General features: G+C 45.3%; 1 protein-coding gene across 7 annotated transcripts in view; it reads right to left on the reverse strand.

The window, feature by feature from the left end:
* SMARCA2 (SWI/SNF related, matrix associated, actin dependent regulator of chromatin, subfamily a, member 2) overlaps positions 1-17,268 on the reverse strand; it is a 216,254-nt gene that overhangs the window by 102,256 nt on the left and 96,730 nt on the right. For all 7 annotated transcript variants that reach the window (XM_049896949.1, XM_049896950.1, XM_049896943.1 and 4 more), the window contains exons 18-22: positions 16,186-16,428; positions 13,839-13,952; positions 3,948-4,055; positions 3,263-3,349; positions 1,146-1,192 (exon numbers count right to left, since the gene is read on the reverse strand). In XM_049896949.1, coding sequence (XP_049752906.1) covers positions 1,146-1,192; positions 3,263-3,349; positions 3,948-4,055; positions 13,839-13,952; positions 16,186-16,428 — 599 coding nt within the window. The remainder of the gene's footprint in view (positions 1-1,145; positions 1,193-3,262; positions 3,350-3,947; positions 4,056-13,838; positions 13,953-16,185; positions 16,429-17,268) is intronic.

Raw genomic sequence — 17,268 nt, forward strand, 5'->3', positions numbered from 1 at the left:
TTCACCACCTGGCATATGTTATTTCTAACAGACACATTGACAAGTGGGTACCTGCCTGACACTGCTTGGACAGCCATCCTCTACCACCCGCTGTGGCCACGTTTCCTGTCTACAACCCAAGCCAAGCTGATGGGGCCAGGAGTGACCACAGAACACCTAAGCTGAGGCAATCAGAGTCTCCCTCTTGAGAATCTGGCCCTGAGGTTCCAAGATGCTACTGAATTCCTTTAACCAGAAACAAGTTGCTGTTGAGTAGATTCCAAGTCATGGAGACGCCACGTATTACAGAGTAGAACTGTGCTCCATGGGGTTTTCATGGCTGTGATCTTTCAGAATTAGATCACCAGGCCTTTCTTCCAAGGCCCTGCTGTCTGAGTTCGAATCACCAACTTTCCGGCTAGTAGCTGAGTGCTTAACTGTTTGAGCCATCTGGGGATTCTGTGGGGCCACTCTGCTCTGTGATGTGCCTGGGAGGACCAGAGAAAAGAACCAGGGAGAGGAAAGGGGAGCATAGTAGCAGGGGTTCTGGATGGCTTCCAGGTCCTGGTTCTTGGCCCAGTGACAATTTCTGCCCTGGAGACCCACGAAGAGCCCCTAAGTCCTAACAGTAAATGTGCCCTGGTGTGAAGTAAATTTGCGAGTCTTTCTGTTAATGTGAGGGTCGTGTCTGTTGTTAGAAGACGTGGTTCTCTTCCACGTTCGCTGCTAGTGAAAGACGTTCCTTATACAGACTGCACTCTGACACACAGTGTAAGATCACACACATTTATCACAGACGAGACCTTCCCGCTCATGCGCTGTAACGGTAAATATCTGTTTGAAATTTAATTAGGTAAAGTCTCTTTGAGCCCAAGTGACACTAAGGCTGTAAGTAACAACCCTTTGAGGCTTTGGAACATTTTCAGAACACCAGGAGGATGCTCTGAAGTCCATTAAATGAGAACTATGTCCTTTGAATAGCCACTTGCTCAAGGCAAGCAGTAACTGATACCAGTAGAGTAAGAAAATGCTGGTATCATTTTAGCACCTTCTGCCTACACGAAAAAGAGAAGAATTTTCAGGAGGCTGGTAGTATGAATGTGGAGGAGAAATTGACGTAGGACCAGCAACACGATTTTCTGGAAAGAAAATATTTGAAGACCTACCCGTTGATGACTCCACTGGAATAGCCCAGGTGTTCAGCAAAGGATTCCTACAAAAGACAGAAGAGTGGAAAAAATGATAGAAATGTTAAGTCGAAGAATACTTTTTTTTGATGCGTTTACCCTATTACAGTTAAAGACAACAAAATAATAAATGAATAACCAAATACTTGTTACGGAATCTTTGGATTGAGACTCTGTTCTGTGAGTTGCAGCAAGCTGCTAGACTCTTGGAGTTGGATGACTGGGCCACGTCACTCATCAAACAGAGATGGGCACCTATGGACCCCAGGCTGAGCGAGGCAGGGGTCCAGAACAGCCCAAGGACACACCCTCACAGAGTTTAGAGTAGACTACTCAAGGAGCTTAATACAAGCAAGAACAGATCGGAATTAATTTGTAAATATAAATACATTGCAGGAATACTTAACAGTGAAAGTAATGGTGATGATTGCTACCGTTAGCTGCTGTGGAGTTGGCCCCTGGCTCACGGTGGCCTTACGCACAACGGTTCTATTGCACTGTGATCCATAGCATTTTCAATGGCTGTTTTTTTTATAAGTACATGGCTAGGCCTTTCTTCCGAGGCATCTCTGGGTGGACTCGAACTGCCAGCCTTTATCAGCTGAGTGCGTTAAGGGTTTATGCCACCTAGGGATTCCCTAGTGTTACTGCTGTTGTCATTTTACTCGGGTCTCAAACTTTCTTGCCTATAGATACTCTCCCCTGTGGACCTGAAGGCGACGGCAGTGCCAGGAATCTTGCTAATTCCCTACCACAGCTGGGACAGGACTCTAGGAAAGGGGGTTCTTGTTAGGTGCTGTCGAGTCGGCTCCGACTCATAGCGACCCCGTGTACAACACAATGAAACACTGCCTGGTCCTGCACCATCCTTACAATCCCTGTTACGCTCGAGCCCATTGTTGCAGCCGCTGTGTTAATCCATCTCTTTGAGCGTCTCCCTCTTTTTCACTAACCCTCTACTTTACCAAGCATAATGTCCTTCTCCAGGGACTAGTCCCTCCTGCTAACATGTCCAAAGTATGTGAGTTGCAGTCTTGCCATCCTTGCTTCTAAGGGGCATTCTGGCTGTACTTCTTCCAAGACAGATTTGTTCGTTCTTCTGGCAGTCCGTGGTATATTCGGTATTCCATGTAAAGGGGGAAGGTGTGTAATATATACCGTCACCTAAGAGTTGCGATAACCCATAGTAAGGGGGAAAAAGAAGAGAAAATCTTCCAAATAAAGAATACTCTAATTCATTGTTTTATACTGCGATGATTAAGTTTTAATTTTCCAGAAATCCTATTTAAAAAAAAAAAAATCAGCTGGTGCAGACACAGGAGCCCTGTGGTGAATTCCCACCGTCTCCTGCTCATCTCGTGGGAAAGCAGGCCGGGCTGTGTCAACTAACTGCCGTCAGGCTATGTGTCTCAGCGGCCACACTGAGCAACAGACACCCAGTGGCGAATCCTCTTCATTCTTGCTCCAGTCGACTGCTCCCAGTGTGGTGAGACACTGTCGATTCAGGAAACTGAGTCACATGGAGTGAACTGGGCAGAAAAAGTCCTGGTCCCTGAGAATAGCTGTCCTGAGACTGGAGCCCCAGGGTGAAAGCACAGGTTTACATCGTCGCGACAGAAACCGAAAAGGAAGAAGTTGCCATCCAGGTCACAGACTCGAGCCGCTGTCTTCTCCAAAGAAGATATTTAAAGAACACCTGTCTCTCCAGCAGTCATAAATACATTATCCTAATACTTCCCACCACATCTTCCCAAGGCATTTGGGTGTATTTCTCATTATCTTCAATTTCTGAGCTCTCCCCATAATGAGACGGTTCCCAGTACCTCGCTGAGCCCACCTAACGAGCCATCAGTCTCGACATTTCCTCATGACTTTACCATCTCATGAAATTCCAGGTGCTCTGGCCCTTGGGGTGCCTGTGAGGCTCCCCAAGCAGAAAACTCACGCCTGTTAATTCTGCCTGTCGAGCCAACGGAGCAAGCCCGTTCAACCGCCACACATGGGTTGCGACCCCGTTTCTCATCCTGCTTTGCTGTTCCTAACTCGCATCGGTAGGAATGGGGCAGCCGGGATGCAGACACGGAATACAGACCCACCTCGATGTGCTGGAACATGTACGGGTGATTGCAGATTTTTCTCAGCTGCATGATGGTGTTCATGAGGGTCTTCGCGCCTCCTTTCCCCTGAGGACAGCGGGGAGGGTAAAAACAGAGCAGATTATTCAGGGGTCAGGTACTTCCAATCCTGAAAAGCTGGGCTTCTCTAGGGTGGGCAATGGATAGCGGGTCTTTTCAGTAACCTACACAACCTGTGGCCCGAGGCGCCTGTTATCAACAGCAGTTTTGCGAGTGAAATATAGCACCTTTCTCATGATGCACGTATCCTACGGAAACATTAAGCCTTAGGGGACGATGCCACATCGATGGCTTTGTGGCATAACTGCTTATTCCCTGGGATTCTGGGAAGACAGGAATCAGAACAGATACCTGAGGAGTCAGAGTGGAGTTCAGAACCTTCTCGGGGCCACCCCACACTCAGGCAGAATATATTTTCTACAGGGTTGAATGAGCTAACTATTTTGGTGATAAGAAAATACTCCTCTTTTTCCCCACCCCCCATGTGGTTTGCAGCCGAGGGGTTAAATGATTTCCTTCGGCAGCTATGGCAGCTACAGAAGAGGCCCGGTGATGTCCCTGAGCTCATTAGCAGGAGCATGGACGCCCTTTCTGCGAACAGTCGATGCTGTGGCCACGAGAAGGCACGTCGTCCTCCGTAACGGACCTTCTTGTCTTTCTCAGAACCGTCTGTCAGGAGGATCCCCTTGGCCTGCATGTGGCGATACAGAATCTTCTGCAGAGCTGACATGTCGCACTTGATCACGTATTCCACCTGCGGGAAAGAGAACAGGAAGCAGGTAAGAGCAGGAGAGGAGCTGCCTGGTCTAAGAAGACTACTGAGACACTGCTGTGGCTCTCTTGCTTGAAGAAAGCAAGTGCCATTCCTGGAACCATAGGGGACCTCTGTCTCCCCTTCTGGATTCATGGAGTGCTGGGAGGTAGAATACCACAGTCATCATTATTAAAGGTATCCCACCACCTGTCTGTCGGTCTGTCTACCGTGGTGGCTTACGTGTTGCTGTGATGCTGGAAGCTATGCTACCGGTATTTCAAATACCAGCAGGGTCACCCATGGTGGACAGGTTTCAGCTGAACTTCCAGACTGAAACAGACTAGGAAGAAGGACCTGGTGATCTACTTCCAAAAATTAGTCAACAAACACCTTATAGTTCACAACAGAACATCGTCTGACTAGTTTGCTTTGGACACGTCATCGGGAGGGATCAGTCACTGGTGAAGTGGACAGACATCGAGGATGAGGGAGACCCTTCGCGAGCTGGACTGGCACAAGAGCTGCAACGACGGACTTGACCGTGGCGGTGATCACGAGGATGATACAGGACCGGGCAACGTTTTATTCTGCTGTGCATGAGATCACCAGGAGTCAGAGTCGACTTGATGGCATTTATCTATCTAACCACCCATCTAGCCACCTACCTATCTATTAAAGGTATCATTACGTCAGTGGGACCTTCACAAGGTTACATGTGACTGCGGCCGGATCATGCTTTCTGAAATGGCTTCGCTTGCTCCATATTTGAGAGAGTGTGGCTTTTAAGCAGTTCAGAGGGGTTCAACACAGTACATTTCTGGTATTTCCTCTGTTTCCCAACTATACCCTCTTTCAAAGGAATGGAAGGCTTTTAGGAAAACAGTGACTGGTCAGTATTTTATGATATTCTTTGTGAATCATTTTTAAAGTGTTCACGTGTGGCTGCTATCCCCAATACGAGTCCTAAAATGAGATTTATAGCAGTCCTAGGTTGACTAGCTTTAGCCTCTGCTTCCAAGACACAAGAGGATGCGACCTATTCATGACAACAGGTGAAGAAAGAAATTAATCCACAATTGGATGGAGCTTTATGACCATCAAAAAGGAGAATGGGGCCTTGTGTGCTTCCAGTTGAAAGACTACAAAAATCCAATTTAAAACATTTAAAGGGGATTCACATGCCAAGGCTTATCACACACCTGCAAGGCTTCTCCTGGTGTGTAAAAACTGGCCTTGATTATCTCCTATTATTGTTTTTCTTTATTAAAAAGATCCCAACCCTACGAATGTGCAATTTTCATCATTAATGTCAGATTAGTGTCTCGAAATCCGCAGAATGTGATTAAAAGTGAATCAGCGAGCTGCCTAATGTTTATTAAACTGATTAAAACCGACCAGGTTATTTTCAGCTCCGGGGGCCAAGGAGAGGAGGTCACAGACGAAGAGAAGCTGAATATTCATTCCATGGGTGCTGTCGAAGGAACCTGGCAGGCCAGCTGGGACCACAGTTAATAGTCTTCCGTCATCCGTGCTGATGCCCCAAAGCAGGAGAGAGAAAGGCTTGCTCTTTGGCAGGCAGGTAACCCACCAAAAACGTGTCTTAGTTTTTAATAACCTTCTTGGCCAGGGAGGGGGAAAAATGTCTCTGGTTTAATGATTATGAACGGGCTTAATATAGGCTTCGTGATTTCGGTATCTCATCATGCTATGTTTTTAAAGTACTTGTACTTTTTCAAGAGCTGTTAACTCTCAACGAAATTTCATCACGGTGAAGAGAGTTGTTATACAACTTCAGATGTCAACAAACAGGATGATATTAAGTACAACATTTTACACATATATATTTATAAAATATATATATATATAAGTGAGCTCTAAGTACCGACCCTGTGCAAAGGGTCTTATTTGCCTTTTTTCATTTAACTTCTACCACACCTCTGTGACCTGGTTACGTACGTTGTTGTTGTTACTGCCATGAAGTTGCCAAGTCGGCTCTGACTCATGTCACCATGAAGGAAACGCTGTCCAGTCCTGTGCCATCTTCACGATCATTGTTATGCTGGAGTCCATTGTTGAGGCCACTGTATATTTGCAGTGGCTTCCAACCTAGGGGGCTCATCTTCCTGAACTATACTACAATGTTCTGTTATAATCCATAGTGTCTTCACTGACTAATCTTCAGAAGTAGATTGCCAGGCCTTTCCTCCTAGTCTGTCTTAGTCTGTCTACTCTACCGAAACCTGTCCACCACGGGTGGCCCTGCTGGTATTTGAAATACTGATAGCCTAGCTTCCAGCATCATAGCAACAGGCAAACCACCATAGTAGAACAAAGTCACAGATGTGTGGTGGAATCTGTATGTTAAAAATCAATAAAGCTTGATTTTTTATTTTTAAGAGACAAGTAAACATAAATGGAAGTCCAGATATCTTCTGTCCGCATGGCAATGGATTACTAGCAAACACACACACACACACCTGTGTGCGTGAGCTCTGGAAATCCCTGCCCTGAAGATCACTGATCCTGAAGGGTTGGGTGATTCGTCATGCCGCTATTCAATGAGGTTGCGCCTCGTCGACACAGTCTCCAGAGCCTGTTGACCTTTGACACCATGCATCCTATTTCTGGTACAATCCCTGTGCTTTCTATCCCAGCCCAAGTGCAGTACAATGCACGGAGTGTGGACAACGAACAGCTATGTGTTGAGAAAGCAAGAGACGGCTCAGTTCTAAAGTAGACATACACACCCACAGTGAAGAGGCAAGAGAAGCTCCTATGACAATCACGCCATCTTAAACCCTGTTGGGTCTGACTTCACCCCGAAAAACGTGATGGCACTGGATTAGTGTGCAAATGTGAAAATTCCTCAAAATATGCTGATGCTGTAGGAAATGCAATTTGTGACCCTTAGCAGGGAGGTTTCCATCAACAAGTAATGCTTGTGAGAGCCACTGGAGTTATTTCTGTTCAAATTATATACAAAGCCGAGGTGCCAACTTCATGTACAAGCTAATTAAAACAAAAACAAAAACCAAACCTATTGCCCTAGAGTCAGTTCTGACTCATAGCCACCCTACACGACAAAGAAGGGCTGCCCCGTAGGGTTTCCAAGGCTGTAATCTTTACGGAAGCAGATTGCCAGGTCTTTTCTTCCACAGAGGCACTGGGTGGGTTTGAGCTGCTGACCTTTCGGTTAGCAGCCAAGTCATTTAACCACTGCGCCACCAGGGCTTCTCACATGCTAGTTATCTCCTGACAATTCTTTTATGAGTAAATAATCATATCAGTTCCCTACAAGGAGCCAAATCAGACAGTTATATTGGCCCAGATTCTCTTCCCATATAACCTTGTAGAGGCATGCAAGCTTTATTCATAGTCTCTGTCTGAATGCTATCCTTCAATTATAATTTCTGTTCCAAACAGGACACGCTACTGAAGCAATGTTGTTGTTAGGTGCCATCGAGTCGGTTCTGACTCATAGTGACCCTATGCACAACAGAACGAAACACTGCCCCGTCCTGTGCCATCCTTAACAATCGTTGTTATGCTTGTGCTCATTGTTGCAGCCACTGTGTCAACCCACCTCGTTGAGGGTCTTCCTCTTTTCTGCTGACCTTGTACTCTGCCAAGCATGATGTCCTTCTCCAGGGGCTCATCCCTCCTGACAACATGTCCAAAGTATGTAAGATGCAGTCTGGCCATCCTTGCTTCTAAGAAGCATTCTGGTTGTACTTCTTCTAAGACTGATTTGTTCATTCTTTTGGCAGTCCATGGTATATTCAATATTCTTCGCCAACACCACAATTCAAAGGTGTCAATTCTTCTTCAGTCTTCCTTACTCATTGTCCAGCTTTCACATGCATATGATGCAACTGAAAATACCATGGCTTGGGTCAGGCACACCTTAGTCTTCAAGGTGACATCTTTGCTCTTCAACACCTTAAAGAGGTCCTTTGCAGCAGATTTACCCAATGCAATGCGTCTTTTGATTTCTTGACTGCTGCTTCCATGGGTATTGATTGTGGATCCAAGTAAAATGAAATCCTTGACAACGTCAATCTTTTCTCCGTTTATCATGATGTTGCGTACTGGTCCAGTTGTGAGGATTTTTATTTTCTTTATGTTGAGGTGCAATCCATACTGAAGGCTGTGGTCTTTGATCTTCATTAGTAAGTGCTTCAAGTCCTCTTCACTTTCATTAAGCAAAGTTGTGTCATCTGCATAACGCGGGTTGTTAATGAGTCTTCCTTCAATCCTGATGCCCCATTCTCTTTCATATAGTCCAGCTTCTTGGATTATTTGCTCAGCATACAGATTGAATAGGTATGGTGAAATAATACAACCCTGACGCACACCTTTCCTGACTTTAAACCACTCAGTATCCCTTTGTTCAGTCCGAACAACTGCCTCTTGGTCTATGTAAAGGTTCCTCGTGAGCACAATTAAGTGTTCTGGAATTCCCATTCTTCGCAGTGTCATCCATAATTTGTTACAATCCACACAGTCAAATGCCTTTGCATAGCCAATAAAACACAGGTAAACATCCTTCTGGTATTCTCTGCTTTCAGCCAGGATCCATCTGACATCAGCAATGATATCCCTGGTTCCACGTCCTCTTCTGAAACCAGCCTGAATTTCTAGCAGTTCCCTGTTGATATACTGCTGCAGCCATTTTTGAATGATCTTCAGCAAAATTTTGCTTGCGTGTGGTATTAATGATATTGTTCTATAATTTCCACATTTGGTTGGTTCACCTTCCTTGGGACCAGGCATAAATATGGATCTCTTCCAGTCAGTTGGCCAGGAAGCTGTCTTCCATATTTCTTGGCATAGATGAGTGAGCACCTCCAGCGCTGCATCTGTTTGTTGAAACATCTCAGTTGATATTCCATCAATTCCTGGAGCCTTGTTTTTCGCCAATGCCTTCAGAGCAGCTTGGACTTCTTCCTTCAGTACCATCGGTTCCTGATCATATGCCAACTCTTGAAATGGTTGAACATTGACTAATTCTTTTTGGTATAATGACTCTGTGTATTCCTTCCATCTTCTTTTGATGCTTCCTGCGTCGTTTAATATTTTCCCCGTGGAATCCTTCACTATTGCAACTCGAGGCTTGAAGTTTTTCTTCAGTTCTTTCAGCTTGAGAAATGCCGAGCGTGTTCTTCCCTTTTGGTTTTCCATCTCCAGCTCTTTGCACTTGTCATTTTAATACTTTACTTTGTCTTCTTGAGAGGCCGTTTGAAATCTTCTGTTCAGTCTTTTACTTCATCATTTCTTCCTTCTGCTTTAGCTGCTTGACGTTCAAGAGCAAGTTTCAGAGTCTCCTCTGACATCCATCTTGGTCTTTTCTTTCTTTCCTGTCTTTTCAGTGACCTCTTGCTTTCTTCATGGGTGATGTCCTTGATGTCATTCTACAACTCGTCCGGTCTTTGGTCACTAGGGTTCAATGCGTCAAATCTATTCTTCAGATCATCTCTAAATTCAGGTGGGAAGTACTCAAGGTCATATTTTGGCTCTCGTGGACTTGATGGAACAGACCATCAATTGCTCATTTGCAAGTTCAAGCTGAAACTGAAGAAAATCAGAGCACGTCCACCGGAGCAATGAGCTTACTCTAAAGTTCATGTGTATGATACATGACCACTTGGTTAACTGGGACTTTTAAGCAATAGGATTAAATTTGTGGAAGCCCTGTGTTCTGGAATCTACGGCCTGAGAGAAGAACAAAGTAATGGTTCATAATATTGAGCGTTCCAAACTTTTAGATAATGAATATACAAGGTGCCCACTGAAGCAAAGCTTCTGGTTGCTATTGTTCATACAAAATATATCAAAATCAGGATCTATTTTAGGCACATCGATCTCTAGTTAACCTCAGACATCGCGTATGTCTGTGAACACATTTAGATCTCTATAAGCAAATTGTGGTACATCCATACTGTGGAACCGTATTCAGCAAGACAAATCAACCAGCTATTGGTACTTGCAACAACATGGGTGAATCTCAAATGCATTTTGGCCAGTGAAAGAAATGAAAGCATTATGTACGGTCTGAGTTCACTCGTAAGACATTCTGGAACAGGCAAAGCCACAGGATGGAGAACAGGTGAGTAGCTGCAAGAGGTAAAGAGTGGGGGGAATTTTGGGGGGCAGGGGGGCTGCTGGAATTGTTCAGAACTTTGATCTCGAGGGTGGTTAACATGACTATGCATTTGTCAGACCTCATAGCACTATACACCAGAAAATGAATTTTACTGTGTATACATAAGAAAACGAAAGTAAAATATATATATTCCCTGAGTGACCTTTTTTTTCCTGCATAAAAACATCTGAGAATTACTGCTATGGAAGCGTCTAGCCTTTCCTACCACCAAGCATAATTCCTTTCAGCATTCTTTATGTGGTTTCAGTGGGATATACATGTTTTTGTTTGTGGCTACCGGCAGAGGGTGGCAGAAGAAACCTCCTAACTCCAAGGATGATGGTTCAATGGCCAGTGTTGCCCAGGTTAAAAAAAAAACCCTAAGGAGACAGAAAAGGACAGCGAGAACACGGGCAGAGCCATGCCAACAACAGCCACACACACACACAGTCATCAGTCCACATACCTTGAAAGGTTTACGAGGACAGAGAGATGGGAGGTCCCCAGGAAGCACAGGACAAGAGAACAGTGAGAAAGAACTGGAAGCGATGGGAAGGTGGAGCTCTCAGTTAACAGCAGAAGCAGCGACGTGAGTAGGAGATGAGGACGGTGCAGCTGCAGCTGTCACTGGCTGACTGCTTAGCAGGAGCCTGCATAGCGTTACGATCACTGTCGTTGCTGGTTGCCGCCCAGTCAGTTCCGACTTCCAGCGACCACACGTGTGCAGAGTAGAACTGCTCCATAGAGTTTTCAAGGCTGTGACCTTTCGGAAGTAGATCGCCAGGCCTGTCTTACGTGCCTCTGGGTGGGCTCAAACCTAAAACCTTATGGCTAGTAGTCAAGTGCTTAAATATTTGCACCACCTAGAGACTCCTGTTAAGGGCATGACTCCATCTACTCCTCACGACAATTCTGCAAGGCTGGCATTATTTATTTTCCAGTTCCTGGAGTAGAACCCCAGTTCCATTTGGGTTAGATGAATTGCCCAAGTTCATACAGCTAGTAAGAAAAGGGGAATGTGGCTCAGACCCATCCCCACTCCAAATGGCAGAACCCATGCTGCCCACTCCCCAGGCACATAATGTCAATGTCTGCGATGCTTGATCGTATTAATTATTACTTCTGTCTTCTCCCATGCCATAGACTCTAGACATGTAATCCTATTGCTTACAAATCTCAATGTTACCTTTCTGGAGAAGGTAGCCTGTCCATAAATAATACCACATACAGAAGAGGCAGTCAAGAAATCATTGGGCAAATCTGCTCCAAAAGGCCTCCTTAAAGCATTAAAAAGCAAAGATGTCACTCTGAGGACTAAAGTGCACCTAACTGAAGGCCTGGTATTTCCAGTTACCTCATGTGCACGCGAAGGCTGGACGAGGAATAAGGAAGACCAAAGAAGAACTGATGCATTCAAATTATGGTGCTGGCAAAGAATACTAAATATACCATGGACTCCCAGAAGAACGGAGCCCTGGTGGCATGCTGGTTAAGAGCTCGGCTGCTAACCAACAGGTCAGCAGTTTGAATCTAGCAGCCACTCCTTGGAAACCCTATTGGGCAGTTCTAATCTATGAGTCAGAATTGACTTGATGGCAATGGGTTTGGTTTTGGCCAGAAGAACGAACAAATCTGTCTTGGAGGAAGTACACCAAGGTGCTCTTTAGAAGCAAGGATAGAGAAAATTTGTCTCGCTTACTTGGAAACATCGACAGGAAAGACCAATCACCAGAGAAGAACATCACACTTGGTAGAGGGCCAGTGAAAGAGAGGAAGATCCTCAACGGGATGGGCTGACACAGTGGCTGGAACAATGGGCTCAAACATAGCAACGACTGTGAGGATGGCACAGGACCAGGCAGTGTTTTGTTCTGTTGTACACGGGGTCGCTCTGAGTCGGAACCGACTCTATGACACCTAATGACAACATGGGGTGTTGTACAAATATCCATAACATTCAATTCCCAAGATGCCTTCACGAGAAAGATAAATGAGGGTTCATCTTTAAATATTCAGGCTCTGGCTGGGATAAGTATGCAATAAGAAACATCTTTATTTCTTTTTCTGACTGTTAATGAGTAGGGAATTAGGGAATAAAACTCTCTATTAGCAAAGCAATCAACTTGGTGCGCTCTCTTGCCAACTCCCACTTAAAACTGAACAGGGTGAACCGGTCTGTCCAAAAACGGAGCTGTGACACAGAAAAACGCCATGATGCAAAATCAAACCTTTCAGAGTTGGCCCATCTAAAGAGAAACTCAAATTCAGCGTATTTCGTGCCACAAATCATGTACAAGACCAAACAGTCCATCTTGGAAAGAATGACACTTTGAATGCAAACATGTGTGGTTCCAAATATGATCAGAGACAGATGAAACTTATGCTCCAGTCCAACAAAAAACAGAGCTAAGGGCATTCTGAAAGACAGTCTCAAGCCCTGAAAACTCAGTAGCTAAAAAGCAATCTGAGAAATATTCACCTAAAATGTTCCCCAAAACTCTGCTTTTATGGTGAAGGGAAAGAACCAGGTCCCAGAGTCACGAGGTGATGGGTTTGTTATTTGCAGGGACTCTATTTTTAACTTACTACGAGGACCATGACACCCCAAGCATCAGGTATTTAATAAACATTCAAGAAACCTGATGAAGATTGACTCTGCCCTTCGATAACAATAACGCGAGGCCCCAACCCAAATCCTTATTTGAAGAGCAAGTAGAAAAACGCTGAAGTGCCTAGAGCAGTGAACTCAACGAGGTAACGTAAAAAAAACCAAAAAACAAAAAAACTGAAGTTAAAATGCAGTAAGACTCTTACCACCCACCATGTGGATGAACCTTGAAAATACCACACAAGAGAAATAAGTCGAGTTGCAAAAGGACAAATACCGTATGATCTCACTTACATGAAATAAGCGAATTTATAGAAATCAAAGCTTATTAGTAGCTGCCAGGGGTGGGAGGGAGGGCGAGAAGGGGCAGCGGCGCTTAGGGAGCAGTGAGTTTATGTCTGTGGGGGAGGAACAATTTGCACAAGGAGAGCGAGGACGGTTGCACACCTGGAAGGATGTCATCACTGTCACTGAGTTGTACATGCAGAAATGGTTGAGCTGGTGTGTGCTGTGCTATGTCGATTTCTACCACAATAAAAATAAATAAATAAATGACAAGATTCAATGCATTTGATAATTCTATAAAATCTGTCCTAAAGAGCGTGTGGAAATGTCTCTTCTTTCTCTACAAAATCCTCTAGCTCTATCAAACAAAAAAGGACTCTAAAATAACTCCCAAAACAAACCAACAAAAAACCAAACCCACTGCTGTCAAGTCGATTCCAACTCATCGCGACCCTAAAGGACAGAGCAGAACTGCCCCATAGGGTTTCCAAGGCTGTAAATCTTTACAGAAGGAAACTGCCACATCTTTCTCCCGCGGGACAGCTGGCGGGTTTGAACTGCCAACCATTCAGTTAGCAGCCGAGCACTTAACCACTGCACCACCAGGGCTCCTTTTCCAAGGTACCTGCAATTAAAATACCAGCCCGCCGAAAGCTGTTTCGCAACACAGCTGCAGGTGCAGGCACTTCAAAGATTCAGAGATACTTCCAGGGGGAAAGAACCCACAACTTCTGAATTGGCCACCTACTTTTTCTGGAAGCTGGGATTCTACTTCTTTCTTCAGTCTCCTCAGCAGAAAGGGTCTCAACACCTTATGCAGACGTCGGATGATCAGTATAGTTTCTTCCTCATTCAAGTCCACCTGCAAGAGACTCTCAGGTGAACTCGACTTTCACAGAAGCTTGTTGCTTGTCATAATGTCTTACATCACTAGCTATTAGCGTCAATACATAATTGAAATTGTATTTTCCTGAGGGCCAGGTCATGTACACCTCAGGACTCCCTCTCCACCTGCCTATACAGTCTACCCGGATGTCCTTATCTTAATGCTGAATTCTGCAGAAAAGGATCACTAATTTTAGGTCAATAGTATTGACAGCCCAGAATTTATTAGATGGGACAGCCAATTAAGGCTGATGGAAGAATTGGGATAGAACGGGAGAAGGCAGGCAGTAGTTATCGTGTTACCAATGGCGAATGCGCTCGGCTGCTAACCAAAATGTTGGAGGTGCCAATCTGCCCACAGGTGCCTCAGAAGAAAGGCCTGGCAATCCCCTTCTGAAAAATCAGCCATTGAAAAACCCTTGGAGCGGTGTTCTACCCTGACACCCATGGGGTTGCCATGAGTTGGAGCTGACTTGATGGCAACTGGTTACCGGTTTATTTAAGGCTGGATCATTAAGTCAGGCCCTTAACTTATGCAGTCTCAGATACAGGAAAAAACAGGGAATAAAGGCTTGAACCCGCAAAGAGGAAGAACATGAGCAGACCCAGTTTATGCTGGTGGGGTGGTAAGTTCCTCTACCTCACTCCTTTTCTCTGCCCTGATCTTGGGCCAGTTTAGCCTTATTTATTAAAAATCCCTTGCTTTCCCTTTCATCTTCCTCTATTAGCCCTTAGGGGGTAAAGTTGTTTGGCACAACTTTCTACAAACAGGCAGCCCAATTAATTACTGGCAAATGGCAGATGTACCTCCCAAGTGCCTCAAAATTAGAGGGGCAAACAGTTCAAACAGAAATTTTCCCAGTGCACTCTGCTCTGGATTTTCATTCCTGGAGCTAAAAAACCACTAATCAAAACGACATGTGCCCATTTCTTTTCTTCAATGGCCCATGTCTTCCTTTCCTAAATGGGCTCCACGAGAAGGGAGCTGGAGAAATGAGAGGAACAATGATGAGAAATTTCCAAATGGTCACTCCAGGATTTGAGGAGTATTTATGCACAAACAAGATTGAAGCTCCTCATACTAGAATCTGAAGAAAAAAAAAACAAAAAAGTGTGCCAAGTATTAATGTAAACAAGTTCTCGCCTATACTCAGACTCTTCAGGTCGAAATACTTTCAAGGGCAGCTCAGATTTATAACGAGGAAATGCTCGCTTTAATGTCCGCGTCGAGCTGGCTGAGCTGGTCTGGTTAAAGTAACTCAACGAGTATCTCCAAGCTCACGCTCCCTGCAGCTCCTCACAGTTATCCATCCCCTCTGGTCTGCAGCCTCTCTGGTGGGTGAGCAGACATGTCGGCACAAACACAAAGCGTTAGGATGGCCCCGCATCACTAAGTCTGTTTTCTTGGGTGAGGACAATAACCCTTGAATGTGAACATGTCTGTCCACCAATTGGCTCCCATTAGGAAGTGACATCATGAAACCCGGTAACGGTTTTCTGTAGCAGCAATGGAGCCCTGGTGATACAGGGGTTAAGTGTTCATCTGCTAACCAGAAGTTCAGCAGTTCGAATCTACCACCCACTCCTTGGAAACCCTATCCGGCAGTTCTTCTCTGTCCTATAGGGTTGCTATGAGTTGGAAACGACTCAACGGCAATGTGTTTGGTTTTCTTTTTAATGTTCTCAGGCATTACAGAGATCCCCAGGTGGCACAAATGGTTTACACTCAACTACCAATTGAAAGGTTGGCATTTCGAACCCACCCAGTGGTACTGTGAAAGAAAGCCCTGGAAATCTGCTTCCACTAAGATTGCCCGTTGCTGTAGACTGTGCTGACTCATAGAGACCCTATAGGACAGAGCTGAACTGCTCCAAAGGGCTTCCAAGGCTGTAATCTTTACAGAAGCAGACTATCATATCTTTCTCTCGGAGTGGCTGGTGGGTTCGAACCACTGACCTTTAAGTTAGCAGCCCAGTGCTTCAACCATTGTGCCACCAGGTCTCCTTCTGTTAAAATTACAGCTAAGAAAACACTATGGGGCACAGTTCTAGTCTGTAACACATGGGGTCGCTGTGAGTCCGAATCAACTAGCCAGCAATGGGTTTGATATTTTATTATTTTTGGGGGGGGGCGGGGGGAGGGTTTAGCGTTCCTCACTTTAGACCATTTCACTGACCAGCAGTAGAAAACCCAAAAGTGAGATCCGTACCCTTTCTCCAGTCATGGCAAATGGGGCATTGAACCACTGCTCGAAGGTGCTGCAGCTCTTGAAAATCGTGGGGAGGAGGAAATTGAGAAGGGCCCAAAGCTCAGGGAGCTTGTTCTGCAGCGGGGTCCCCGTCAGGAGGACCCTTCTTGGAGCCACATAGTGAGTGTTCAAGACCTGAGTCAGCTTGCAGTGGTGGTTCTTCATGCGGTGGCCTTCGTCCACGATCATGTATTTCCACCGGATCTGTAACCAGGAGGAAGAGCCAACAGGTGGTGAGCCATAGAACATCAGTGCATAAAACGCAACTATCGCCGATCGGCGAGTGGTGATGTGGAAGACCAAAGACACGGTATGGCGTGATATTCCTTACAATACAAGCATCTCAACAAACAGTCGTTCTATATGCCTCATAGTAGAGATAATACTTTGATAACCGTCCATTCTCTATGCCCGATAATATTTTGAAATACATATGCAGAAGACAACATCACATAATAATGGAATGCTAATAACGAGAAACCCTGGTGTTGTAGCGGTTAAGAGCTCAGCTGCTAACCAAAAGGCTGGCAGTTTGAATCCACCAGCCATTCCTTAGAAACCCTACGGGGCGGTTCTACTCTGTCCTATGGGGTCACTATGAATCAGAATCGACTGTTGGCAATGGGCTTGGTTTGGTTTCATCACTGTGAACTCACCCTAGGCCCTTCCTGAGTTTAAGGAGCCTTTGTGACAGAGGTTAAGAGCTCAGCTGCTAACTAAAAGGTTGGCAGTTTGAATCCACCAGCTGCTCCTTGGAAACTCTATGAGGCGGTTCTACTCTGTCTTATAGGGTCGCTATGAGTGGGAAACAACTCCACGACAACAGGTTTGGAAAACAATAATGTTCCTTAGGGGCCAGGTGACTCCAAACAACCCTTTTCCAGAGGAGGACACTTGGGCCCAGAATGAATGGTTCCACCCTACTCATTACTGGGACCAGCACTAGATTCTGCCTCTCCCCATCCAAGGCGCCTTTTATTAAGACGACATCACAGCTCCTTTCCCAGATTGCAATGGTCAGGCTACCTCCGCACATAGTGAGTG

This window comes from Elephas maximus, chromosome 9 (assembly GCF_024166365.1).
Source record: "Elephas maximus indicus isolate mEleMax1 chromosome 9, mEleMax1 primary haplotype, whole genome shotgun sequence".
Classification (NCBI taxonomy): domain Eukaryota; kingdom Metazoa; phylum Chordata; class Mammalia; order Proboscidea; family Elephantidae; genus Elephas; species Elephas maximus.